Genomic DNA, 13,331 nt, shown 5'->3' on the forward strand with positions numbered 1-13,331 from the left:
TGTTCTTGGATTCAATTTGCCAGTATTTTATTTAGTATTTTTAATCAATGCTCATGAGTGAGATTGGTCTGTAATTCTCTTTCTTAGTAATGTCTTTCTGTGGTTTGGTTATCAGGGAAATTGTAGCCTCATAAAAAGAGTTTGGCAATGTTCCCGCTCTTTCTATTGTGTGGAATAATTTGAGGAGTATTGGTATTAGATCTTCTTTGAAAGTCTTGTAGAATTCTAAGCTGAAACCATCTGATCCTGGGCTTTTATTGGTTGGGAGACATTTGATGACTATTTCTATTTCCTCAGCAGTTATAGGTCTGTTTAATTTTCTTATATGGTCTTGATTTAATTTTGGTAAGTGATATTTATCCAGAAAGTTGTCCATTTCCTTTAAGTTTTCCAATTTTGTGGAGTACAGGTTTTCAAAAATATGACCTAATGATTCTCTGTATTTCCTCCTTGTCTGTTGTTATGTCCCACCCTTCATTTCTGATTTCTCTCTGCCTTTTGGTTAGAATGGATAAAGGTTTGTCTATTTTGTTGATTTTCTCAAAGAACCAATTCTTTGTCTCATTCTTTGTAGTTTTATTTGTTTCTATTTTGTTGATTTCGGCTCCCAATTTGATTATTTCCTGCTGTCTAGTTCTCTTAGGTGAGTTTGCTTCTTTTTGTTCTAAACTTTTCAAATGTTCTGTTAATTCACTAGCGTGGGATTTTTCCAGCTTCTTTATGTAGGTGTTTAGTGCTATGAACTTGCCTAACAATGCTTTCATTGTGTCCCATACATTTGGGTATGTTGTGTGGTCATTTTCGTTGAAATTTTGGAAGTGTTTAATTTCCTCCTTTATTTCTTCCTTGACCCATTGATAATTCAGGTGAGCATTGTTTAATTTCCATGTGTTTGTGGTTTTTCTGGAATCAGTATTGTTGTGTACTTCTAGTATTAAACCATGGTGATCTGATAAGGTACATTGGGTTATTTTTTTTGTATTTGTTGAGGTTTGTTTTGTTACTGCATATATGGGCAATTTTTGAGAATGTTCTATGAGATGCTGAGAAGAAGGTATATATCCTTTTCTGTTTGGATGAATATTCTATAGATGTCTGTTAAGTCCATTTGAGTCATAACAACTGTTAGTTCTCTTATTTCTCTGTTCATTTTTTTTGTCTGATTGACCTGTCCAGTCGTGAGAGGGGAGTGTTGATGTCTCCCACTATTAGTGTGTGGGGTTTAACATATGATTTAAACTTTAGAAGTGTTTGACATATGAGAGTACCCTTGTATTTGGGGGCATAGATGTTCAGTATTGAAATTTCCTCTTGATGGATTTTTCCTGTGACTAATATAAAATGACTTTGTCTCTTTTGACTTATTTTAGCTTGAAGTCTACTTTGTTAGCTATTAGGACAGCTACACCCGCTTGTTTCTTAGGTCCATTTGATTGGTATTTTTCCCAACCCTTTATTCAGAGATGATGTCTGTCTTTGAAGGTGAGATGCATTTCTTGAATGCAGAAGAAGGATGGGTTCTGTTTTTGTAACAAATCTGTTAGTCTGTTCCTTTTTATATGTGAGTTGAGTCCATTTACATTAAGGGATATTAATGACCAGTGGTTGCTATCTCCTGTTAATTTAGTTTTCATCATTGGTAATATTAATTTGTCCATTTTTTTCTTCTTTGGGATTTGCTGTTATGAGGTCATCAATTGTCAGGGTTTTTGTTGGTGTAGCTATCTTCCTTGGGTTGGAGTTTTCCTTCTAGTATTTTGTGTAGGGCTGGGTTTGTGGCTAGGTATTGGTGAAATCTAGATTTGTCATGGACTATCTTGTTTTTTTCCTTCTATAGTGATCAACAGTTTTGCTGGGTATAGTAGTCTGGGCTGGCCATGTAGTGGTCTCTTAATGTCTGCATTATGCTTGACCATAACTTTCTGGCTTTCATTGTCTCCAATGAGAAGTCATGTATAATTCTGATAGGTCTATCTTTATATGTTACTTGGCCTTTTACCTTTGCAGCTCTTAATATTCTTTCTTTACTCTGTATGTTTTAGTGTTTTGATCATTATGTGGCAAGAGAACTTTTTTTGGGATACAGTCTATTTTGTGTTATGTAAGCTTCTTGTATCTTCATAGGCATATCTTTCTTTAGGTAGGGAAAGTTTTCTTCTATGATTTTGTTAAATAAATTTTCTGTGCCTTTGAGTTGAACTTCTCCTTCTTGTATACCTATTATTCTAACATTTAGCCCTTTCATGGTATCCCATATTTCCTGGATATGTTGGGTTAAGCTTTTGTTAGATTTAATGTTTTCTTTAACTGATGAGTCTATTTCCTCTATTGTATCTTCAGCGTTGGAGATTCTCTCTTCCATTTCTTGTATTCTGCTGTTCATGGTTTTGTTTGTGGTTCCTGATCTTTTTCTCATGATTTCTGTTTCTATAATACCTTCAGCTTGTGTTTTTTTTTAATTGTTTCTATTTCAGTTTTCAACTTCTGGAAAGTTTCTTTTATATGTTTGATTTCTTTTTCTTGGTTTTCGTTAAGTGATTTGCTGATATCTTCCAATTTTTTTGTTTGTCTTTTCCTCCATTTCTTTAAGGGATTTCTCATTTCTTCTTTAAGAGTTTCAAATATTCTCTTGAAGTTATTTTTTAGGTCATTTTCTTCTGGTTCATCCATATTTGCTTGCTCAGGTTTTGCTGTTGTGAGGTCTTTAGGTTTTACTGATAATGTTTTGCTTTTTGTGCTGTAGCATGTGATCTTACCTTTTCTACTCATCTTTTCCTTTAATGGGTGTGGCTGGGGCTCCCTGAGATTCTGTTGAATAATCTTCTAGGTGCCAGTGAATCCAAATCTCAGACGGTTGTTCCTCATGGTACAGTGAGGGTCACAGTTTTAGTTATCGCATTGGTTACTCCTGTTCTTGGAGATAGCTCAGCGCTCCTGTGCTTTGCTCTGCTCCCTTAGAGTTTGCTGTCTCAGGCCTATTTTGGCCTAGGTTGCTGGCTTTGATGTGTTTCTTTAAATCCTGGTCTGGATCCCCTCCTGCAGAAGTCCCTGGCTTGGAGTTGGACCTGTTTTGGTGGAGCTCATTGATTCTGGATTTGTTCGCTTGCTTAGTTCTGATCTTCCAGTGTTCTGGGACTGGGTTGGCTCCCAGGACTGGATTTCCTCCTGGCTTCTGCTACTGGTGGAGCTTGTTTCCTCAGGCCCTCTCTGTCCTAGGAGTCTCATTCAGTCCCACTACTGTGGAATTTGTGGCCCAAGATGGAGTTCCTTGCCTCAGGGCAACTTTGGTCTAGGTTGTCTGCTTTGACCTGTATCTGTAAATCCTGGTCTGGCTTCTCTCCTGCAGAAGTCCCTGGTTTGGAGTTGGACCTGGAAAGGTTTCTGGTTCTGGCCTACTGCTTCAGAGGTCCCAGGCTCAGGTGTGCCCAAACCTGCAGAGGACCTGCTTACTTGTTCAGAGGTCCCAGACTCACACTCGGACCTGCAGAGGTTCCAGGTTTCTAACTATTTCCTTTGATGTCCCAGACCAATGCCCTAACGCATAAAGGTCCTGGCTCAGGCATACTCTCCGTGACGTTACAGACTCATGCCTGGTCCTGCCGAGATTTCTGATTCCTGCCTATATCCTCGGAGGATCCAGGTTCACTTACTCCCAGATTGGCAGAGGTCCTGGCTCAGGCCTAGTTCCTAAAAGGTTCTAGACTCACACCTCCAGTATGTGTTCTTTCATGGCGCTGGAGATGACTCTGCTGTGCAAAGGCTTTACCACACTGATTACAAACAAAGGGTTTCTCTCCAGTATGTGTTCTTTTATGAATTTTAAAATAATTGTGATAGGCAAAGGCTTTCCCACATAGATTACATTCATAAGGTTTCTCTCCAGTATGTATTCCTTTAAAATGCACTTGAAGACTGGAATGACATGTAAAGGCTTTACCACATTGATTACATTCATAAGGTTTTTCTCCAGTATGTGTTCTTTTATGTATTTGAAGACCACTGCATCGTGTAAAGGTTTTACCACATTGATTACATTCATAGGGTTTCTCTCCAGTATGTGTTCTTTTGTGTATTTGAAATTTTCTGTAATGTGCAAAGGCTTTACCACATTGATTGCACTCATATGGTTTCTCTCCAGTATGTGATTTTTTATGCCCTTGAAGATGACCACGTTGTGTAAAGGCTTTACCACACTGATTACATTCATAAGGTTTCTCTCTAGTATGTGTTCTTTTATGCATTTGAAGAGAACTGCATTGTGTAAAAGCTTTACCACAGTGATTACATTCATAGGGCTTTTCTCCAGTATGTGTTCTTTTATGTGTTTGAAGATTACCATGTACTGCAAAGGCTTTACCACATTGATTACATTCATAGGGTTTCTCTCCAGTATGTGTTCTTTCATGGCATTGTAGATGACTATAGTGTGCAAAGGCTTTACTACATTGATTGCATTCATAGGGTTTCTCTCCAGTATGTGTTCTTCTATGCATTTGAAGATTACGGTGATGTGCAAAGCCTTTACCACATTGATTACATTCATAGGGTTTCTCTCCAGTATGACTTCTTTTGTGGCTGCAAAGATAATTGGCACATGTAAAAGCTTTACCACATTTAATACACTGTTGAATCTTTATATGTGTATGAATTAATTTCATGATTTAGTTCAATTGTGAAAAGAATTAAGTTCTTATGGTTTTATTACTGTGTTTGTATTCATGTTGCTCCCCTTTATAGGGGTTGTTTTGCATTGCTGAAGAGACATCTGATATAGGAACCTCTATTACTTGGATCACATTTACAGAATCTTTTTTTCTTTCTTTCTTTTTTTTTTTTTTCGAGACAGGATTTCTCTGTAGCTTTGGTGCCTGTCCCAGAACTAGCTCTTGTAGACCAGGCTGGCCTCAAACTCCCAGAGATCTGCCTGCCTCTGCCTCCCAAGTGCTGGGATTAAAGGCGTGCGCCACCACCACCCAGCCCAGAATCTTTTTTCTATATGAGGTTTTTTACATATTTGAAGAGACCTGGAAAAATTCAGGCATTCATATGTGGTATGTTATGTCTGCTAATATCCCTACGGTAATGTGACTTGTATATAGAATAATATGTGATGTACCAAGTAATGAATGAATAACAAATAGAAAGATTTACACATTGAATAGCATAGTTTGAATTTCTATTCCTCATAGACATGTAGTATAGGTATTAAGTTCTCAGCAATGACTGCCCCTTGACTCTTGACTCTAACTGACCCATAACTAAATTTAGTACAGTCACAGCAAGCATATGGGTAACACTAGCTTAACTATGCACCATTTGTTTATTAGAAAGTTTTGGAGACGTGCTTATCACATACTCAACATATATACCTTTCTAAATATGGGTGGTAAGAAACTTAATACATTGGCACTTCTATAGCATGGCTCTCATGGAGCTGGGATTCAAAGGGTGAAATCTGTTAAGGCATTTTCTTTCTTGTCTTGTGAGTGCCTTGCAAATGAAATTCACCTATCTATAACTAAGGAGTATGGTTTTGTGATAATTTAATAATCATCAATGCACATGAACTTGTGCTTTTTTATACTTGCTTTTGTTTAAGACATCTAGAAGGCATTACAATTTCTTCAGAGGCACATTTGTGCCAGGTTGCACATGATAATTACCTTCCATGAATTCTGGAACTTTGACAACGTTCTTCAATATTATGGTCTTCCCAACTGTATCCTAAAAAATAGTACCAGAAAATATATGGTATATTATTGAAAACTGTACACAATTCAAGTTACTACCTTCAGTAAACCTTAGAAACATGCCCAATTTACTTACCTCACTCTTCTTTCCCAATCAGATTGTAGAAGAGCTCAAAAAATGAGGAAAAGCTGTCCCCTTATTTAAAACCTTGAAGGAAGATTTAATCTTACCGATAGTAATGAGGTTCCTGTAGGTCTCCAGCATCACCTCTTTGTAGAGATTCCTCTGGGAAGAATCCAGCAATATCCACTCTTCCCAAGTGAAGTCAACATGCACATCATCATAGGTCACTGCATTCTGAAATGTTCATACATGTGTACAACAGGGAGCATGATACTAACAACATGGTAAAAGTAGACAGATACCTACATTCAAGGTCCAACATACAATAAAATAAAAAGAATAAGGCCAGGAATACGGGCCCACTTTTAATCTCAGCAATTTGAAAGCCAGAGTCAAGGGGATCTCTGAGTCACAGGCAAATCTCTTGTACAGAGTTGCTTTCAGGATAGCCAGCGCTACACAGACAAAAGGGTGGCAAACCAGCCCAGCAATGAATAGCAATTGCTTCTACTGTATCTTTTATATGATTTATAGGAACTAAACTGAATCAATGAGTCACACCATGCTGACTGGTGGTAGCAGAAAGTTAAAAGCATTCTAATAAAATATTTCTGAAAAACGATCCACATCTCCTCTTTCTACAACTTTGTAAACTTTTAATAACATAACACAAACCTCAAAGTGGAATGCAATATTCAGAACCTCTAGAAACCAGACCTTCTTTTTCAAATCCATTTTCCCACCATGCACCACAACAATGCCTGTATGGGCACACTGGACAGTGGATATTATAAGCATCATATCCTCCAGGTCAAGGTTGCAGAGCCTTCCCTTCCCCAGGAAATCCCACCCAGGTCATCACAAGGACTAACAAAACCACAGTCTGGCTCATGGTCCATTCAAGTCCCAGCAGAAATGACAGTACAACTGACCTGCTCTGAGCACCCCACACTCACCATGGCATGGCTTTGGTCTTCCTTACAACTCCCTACAGCTGAAGCAAAGAATTCTGAAAAGAACCTGCAAGCTAGTACATCTGTTCCTATGGCTTGCCAGAGTCCCTCATTATTTAGGGCCACCCAGCTAAGCCTGATAATATAATAAGCAGTTGCATGAAGGAAAAATGAATTTCATTTCATTCTATTTCAGCTGGACCTTAGCATATAATAAACAGTAGAGATCAAGTGACTCAGGCAGCATAGGCCTTGCCAGCTCTGCCCTTCCAACCCAGCAGTCAGGGTCATAGTCTGGAAAGCTGGAAGTTTAGTACACATTCTTCTATGCCCCCAGAGCACTTCCTGTTCCTTGTCCAGGGCACAGGGTCCTTTGTGCATACATTCCCTTACACACTCAATGTCCAGTGCGGCCAACCCTTTGCTTCTTAGTTTTGAATTCCAGCAGCCAAACAGGTCACATTTAATCAGTGCGTGTTGTTAAAGCAAAAACGAGGCCACGGGTTAGAAAACAATGAGAAGCTATGGTAGGACTTGGAGGCAAGAGAGAGACTCCACATATGATGTAGATTTCATGTCAAATAATTATTTTGAAAAGTTGGAACAGGCTTTAGGGCCATAAGCTCCGGAGGTTAGGGACTTGAATGAGAGCACACCAAGGACTGTTGTCGCCTTTCTGTCAACCTGAACCTCAAAAATAACACTCCTGTAAGGCAGGCCCACAACTTTTTATAATGATCTTCTATTCTGGTTGAACTAATGTAACTCCAGTAATTTGGTTACATGGTGGCCAGTCCTTTATCCAGATTCTTGATTGCCCAGGTCTGTGGAGCTGAAGAAATGGCCACTCAGGACTTTTCTGGAGCATCTAAAATCGATTACCTGACTCCACATTGCTAACATCAGCTACTGCCAAAGGATCAAAGCTCTCGCCCTCCTTCCTGCCATTCCCTTTCTGAACAGTGCCTACATCAGATTCAAAGTTGGTGAGTGAACACAATTCTTGCACAGGTCATTCTTCATTTGTAACTCCCCAGGAAAAGTCAGAGAGATTGAAGGACAGTCATTCACTGTTCTCTTTAGACCAGTCGAGGCTCAGCCCGTGAGAAGTTGTCGGACTGTCTTCCTAGCACTGGGCAGCAGAGGCAGGAGTAGGTGAGCAATGCAATTCTCAACTTCATAGCTTCAGGCAAGCTGGGCTGTGGAAGATATTGCTCTAAACACATGAAAATGGTGCTTGAGAAAAAAGGAATGAAATTATTAATAATCAAGAAACATTGGAGAACAGAAACAAATAGAGACGAGAGCACTAATGAACATAAAGAAAATATTAAAACATGATGACAATAAGTGACTTTTTAAAAAGATAAAAATAACGTGCTTTTAAGATTTAAAAGATTAACTATATGACTTTGAAAAAGAGTAGGTTCTTCTCTAGTAGAGGGAAGGCCATTGATAAGCGATTGATTGATTTTGAATATATGCACATGTTGGCAGCTAAGATCTCTAACCTGACTCACAGAGTAACAACAATTTCCTGATTTGCAAACATCTAATTTGATGTAAATGTGTGAAGGAGGACTGGTCAGTAAAGTTTCCTAATTGAAAATTCAGTTATTCATGGCTTCAAGATAACTTTCTCACATTGTACACCCACCAATCCGGTCTGACTTGAACCACCTGACATGAATTAATACATGCTGGGAAATTACAACTGAACTCCTCCTTCCACAATGAGGTCCTTTTTTCATAATGGTGACTCCAGCAGCAGGATTGCCTACCCTGCTTCACTTCTGCTATTCTGGTCTGGAGGCAGAAGCCATGTTCCACATGCAAATCCTTCTCCTGTAACTGCAATGGACAGCCGACCACACGACTCAATGAATAATTTTAAACCGCTGAGGTGGTACCGTCATTCAATTTACAAATGTTGCAGGTGTAATATAGAGAACAACAAGGTCATGACCTGAAGTACAATAGTCTCAAATCAAGGCCACCTGAGTCAAAAGAAAAGAGCTTGTCTCAGAAACACCTTCCTAAGAGGCTGGAAATGCAGATGCTCTAGAATTACTATGTCTTCCCAGGGAGAAATCACTACCCACGTTTTGGAAATTAATAATAAACTCTTTATGAGAGCATTCATCTCTCTCTCTCTCTCTCTCTGTCTAATCCTCAAAGAGTAGGCAGCCTAGAAAGATTTTGCATTTTGCATATACTATCACCTTTAAGTTTCTTTTAGGGTCATGCACTTTGAACAATTTAAATAGACAGGAGACTGCAAGTCTAGACACTTAGGCAGATGGGAGACTTACACTGATGGGGAAAGCCTTGTTAACCAATAATCTTTAAGAGGTGGAACCTAGTTTAGGCCTGGCTTTCTGGGACCCGGAGATAAAAACCTGTGTACCACCCAGGTGCGCTCTCTGTGTAGCTTCCCCCACGGTTGTGCAGAGCCTGGATCTTCCATTCCTGTGGTGTGAGTTTTCCCCTAATAATAAATAAAATATATCTGTCTAACTTTAAGCTACCGTGGTTATTTCCATATCTACATAACTTCTACAGGCGGTGCCCAACGTGCTGGATATTAAAATCCCGGTCCTGATGTGTGGGCGCGGGCGGCCCAGTCCTGCTGGAAGCGCATTCTTGCAGGCTGCGGTGTGTGATGATGGTGCAAGAGCAGTGGCCACTAGTCCCGCAAGTCGCACACCACGGAAATTCAGACAGGACACAGGCTTTCCCAGGGCCCCTGAATGCCCGCAGCAACCACAGCTTTTTCTGCACTTGCAGAGGCCAAGGAGCTATCGCCCAGAGCTGCCCTCCGCGCAGGCGACCGCTCTGCGTCCCTTTCCTGGTCCTAGAGCAGCTGTGGCCCAGGGCTGCCAGTGAGCAGATCAGGTTCGGCTTTAGGTGGGCTCAGCAGTCGAGATGTCCTGGAGACCCGGCCTTCGCTGGTCTGAGCCAGCTGTTCGCTGTTTCAAACAACTTGTCTGCTTTTGCTATTCTAGTGCTTGTGTGGTCGCTGACCAGTCAGGGACCTTCGCGGAGCACACAGTCTGTGATTCGCACTAAGTAATTGTTTTTAATTTGAGCATATTTCAGAATTTAGCGCCAGATTCAGATTCAAGCCAGCCACACAACTGCAAGTGTGCAGCGACACCTACTGGCAGGTAATGGTTATTGCACCTAATCCAGCTAACTAAACCACAGGTAAGATTTAATACTCAAAATATAAATCATAAATTTATAACTTAAAAGGGCAAAATTACGAACAATTCAACCATACAGGGTTTCAATAGACTTTTCACTTATACCATTCACGAGGTTTTGCAAGACTTACATGATTTCCCTCCTACATCACTGTACCTGATTCTGGGGATTAGTTTTTTGTCCTCCATATTCTTTCCTTAAAAATATGGTTTGATAATAGCGCCAAGAATGAGGCACTTTTAGAAATGGTAAAGTCCTTACAGACTGATACCACTCTTCTAAAAGAAAATCACTACTATGGAGAAGGATAATGTTGAGACATTGTCTGAGAGAATTCGTACTCTTGAATGTATTAATTGGACTCTCTCAAAGGACTATGATTGACTGATAGAACGTCTCTCCAGGAAGGTAATATGCATTCTATAAAACTCATGTCCAAGGATGAGACATTATTTCTACTGGACAGACTTCACACCTTGGAATCCTCAAAGAGGGCCTTAGAACAGAACACTGGACAGAAGATCCAAACTTTTAAAAGGCAGTGGTGAATAGATTTGAAAAGATTGAGGAATTTATCAAATTTGATGACCAGGGACAAAAGGTACAAAGGCAAAATTTAGCCTCATCAGTGTGCAAAAACCTCCAGGATACCTTACCCAGAGTTCTGCCTGCCTTTCCGATAATAGCATCAGAAAGAGCATCTGGTACAAAATGCCCTAAGGTAGTCAAAAAATATGCATGAGAATCCATACATATGACTGATCTAAAGGAAATTAAACAGGCAATTGTAGCTTATGGACTACATTCATCCTTTGTTAGAGAAATGGTCAAAATGTGGGCTTCCAGTAGCAAAGCAAGGCCACAAGTTCTGAACTCAGTTACCTTAGCAGTCCTAGACAGTGGACCGCAGTTGCTTTGGAGGTGATATTTTAGGGAAAAGGCAAAAAATTTAGAGCAACAACAATCAAAAAAAGAAAAGAAAAAGGACTTGAGATTTTCCCAAATCAAATTCTGGGCGAGGGACTTTACTCTGATCGTCAGGATCAAGCTCTTTATGATAAACACACCTTGTCCCTATGTAGCTCAGCAGCTTTTTAATGCTTAGGACAGGATTCAGGAACTAGGAAAGAGTTGAATCATATCTGAAGGTTAAACAGGGCCAGAGAGAACCTTTTAGTGAATTTTTACAAAGATTAACTAAGGCTGTGCAAATAGGGGTAACTGCCCCAGAAGCTAGACATATATATAATAATTGAATCTTTGGCATATGAGAATGCCAACTTAGAACGAAAAAGGATCCTTGGGCCTTTAAAGATCAGATCAGCACCCATGGATGAATGGGTCTTGCATACAACAAATGTCAAGACACTTGACTATCATTTGGTAAGCATGGGTAATTTCAATGACCTGAAATCCCTGCACTCCAAAGTTCTTCTAATGATTCATGTGCAGACCATGCTGTTTCCTGGGTGCTTTTCTATTTCTCTCGTGACCTCCACACATAAGATCAATATGACTATGAACGTTATGATTAAATTGGTATTCACTACGTCCGAGTGGATATGTCATGCACACACTCTCACACAGCGCCCCACATTACAAAGCTTTTAGAACATAAGATGTAATTTTCAGCCTCCTTACACACTAGCCCAGAAAGTCTCAATGTGTACCCTTGCTGACTTGCACGTATGTCCCAACATTCCCGTTGTTAGAAGCAGGTCTGGGAGTCACAAGAAAATGGGGCAATACAAAAGTTTTAACTTCTGCAAAATGGCTTTTAGTGGTAAGTGAAGTGGATGTGCTAGTAGGTTTTCATTCCTAACACAAAGGGGTCTCGGGCCCTACTCTGAGAAGTCAGAGCCTGGTTTCCCATGCGTATAAGACTGGCTAACTTAAAGCAGTGCAGTTGATAAGCAACGTGAAGCTTTGGGGAACAGTATACAACCTGGAGCACATACTTTCAAAACAAAAAATGCTAACAGGGGGAGGGATCTTTGCCAGATGGCATCTTCACAAATCTCTTTAAAGATGGAACTCCTTTTGTCTCATTTAACCCTTTGAAAGAAAAGATAGTACAATCCATTTACATTTCACACGGGGAAGGCCAGTACAGCCTTAATAAAGAACATTATTTTGTCTTGGTGCTATCTACCCACCCTCTCTAGGGCTGCAATTCTCTAGAACTTCCCTTTAATACTTCCTCTCTCATCTGGTCAACACCACCACTCTGCAGCCATTCATTTCCCAAGGCATTTTGGCACTCATTCCAACAAATGACATTATTATTACAGCTCAGAGCATGGAGCCTCCCCACTCCTTATAGAGCAGCAAAGTATGAACACTCCCATGCGGTGGATGAACTGCACAGGCTTAAAAAAGAGTAGGTGTGAACAATATAAAGCCTTTAAGAAGACGGGTATGGATTGCTAACGCTAGGTGAGCATCAGTTTCCTCGTTTCTCCTGTTAGTACCTGGATGACCATGCATATTCCTCCCTCCGTTGACTCCTTCACTACGATCTTGAACTCCTGATTATCCAGTCTTCTCTGCCCTGCTGCGATTACAGGCATGAGTCACACGCCTGGTTTATGTGGGGTAGGGGACTTTAAAAGAGCCCCAGCTCCCCTTCACTATTTGGAAAAGATTGAGAATGTTGTTCTCCTCACCTTAAATTCTTTCCAACATTTATCTTGGTTCACGGCGCCAACCCAAGCACAAAATCCATGCATCTGAAACATAAAACAAGTGTAATCCAAAACGCGGAACACTGCAGCTAATTCGTCCCGATTCGTCAGCCTCTGTCGCCAGGCTTATTCTCAAGTGCTCCTCCAGCCTGACAGAACAGGGTGCGCTCCCAACTCAACCTGGAGCTGATTCCAGTATCAGCGACACTCCGAAATCACCAACCTTCCTCAGACAAGAGGCTGTGCTAAGGCTCCGTGCGGTGGGCGCCCCCTGGTGGCGCCACTAACTACCTCCTGCCGGGACGACCTGGAAGGGGAGGAGCAGAAAGCAGCGCGGCGGGGCCCGCCAGTGCTCGTCTTCCGGGGAAGAAAATCTGCTTCCAGAGCAGAGGGGAGAGGCGGGCCCAGGCTAGGGGGCGGGGCCCATCCGAGAAGTGTAGCGGGAGCAAGCCGGCGTGGGGCGGGGCCTGACGGACGCGGGCGGGCGTGGGGCGGGGCCGAGCAAACGTCTGCTTGCGCGCCGCCTTTCGCCTCTGGCCGCTGGGGGCGCTCCCTCTCCTGCCGCCCTCCTCGGCTATTCCGCGCGTGCTCGCGTGTCCTCGGCGTGAACCGGAACCGCTTGCCGGAGTCGCGGCTGCGAGCTGGGCACTGAACGAGAGCGCTGTGGGAGGCG

The 13,331-nt window shown here is 41.3% G+C and overlaps 2 protein-coding genes across 2 annotated transcripts in view; both read right to left on the minus strand.

Annotated features, from left to right (window-relative positions):
• Window positions 1-12,647, minus strand: part of Ccdc7 (coiled-coil domain containing 7) — a 196,054-nt gene extending 183,407 nt beyond the window's left edge. Inside the window, exon 1 of the mRNA XM_050122079.1 lies at window positions 5,664-12,647. The gene's annotated coding sequence lies outside the window, so the exon portion shown is untranslated. The remainder of the gene's footprint in view (window positions 1-5,663) is intronic.
• LOC126488540 (zinc finger protein 120-like) lies at window positions 5,660-12,775 on the minus strand. The gene is made up of 3 exons (XM_050122084.1): window positions 12,641-12,775; window positions 5,922-6,048; window positions 5,660-5,724 (listed from the first exon to the last, which is right to left on the minus strand). Exons 1-3 carry the CDS (start codon window positions 12,710-12,712, stop codon window positions 5,660-5,662), a joined length of 264 nt encoding a protein of 87 aa, XP_049978041.1. The 5' UTR covers window positions 12,713-12,775.
• Between the last annotated feature and the right edge of the window lie 556 nt (window positions 12,776-13,331).

This window comes from Alexandromys fortis, unplaced genomic scaffold (assembly GCF_014885135.2).
Source record: "Alexandromys fortis isolate MF-2015 unplaced genomic scaffold, M_Fortis_MF-2015_v1.1 scaffold_193, whole genome shotgun sequence".
Classification (NCBI taxonomy): domain Eukaryota; kingdom Metazoa; phylum Chordata; class Mammalia; order Rodentia; family Cricetidae; genus Alexandromys; species Alexandromys fortis.

Coding starts and splice junctions, on each gene's coding strand:
- LOC126488540 (XM_050122084.1), bottom strand. CDS start 12,712: ATGTTTCAGATGCATGGATTTTGTGCTTGGGTTGGCGCCGTGAACCAA. Junction 6,049..12,640: donor AATGTTGGAAAGAATTTAAG/GTGAGGAGAACA, acceptor TGAACATTTCAG/AATGCAGTGACCTATGATGA. Junction 5,725..5,921: donor CAGGAACCTCATTACTATCG/GTAAGATTAAAT, acceptor ACTATTTTTTAG/GATACAGTTGGGAAGACCAT.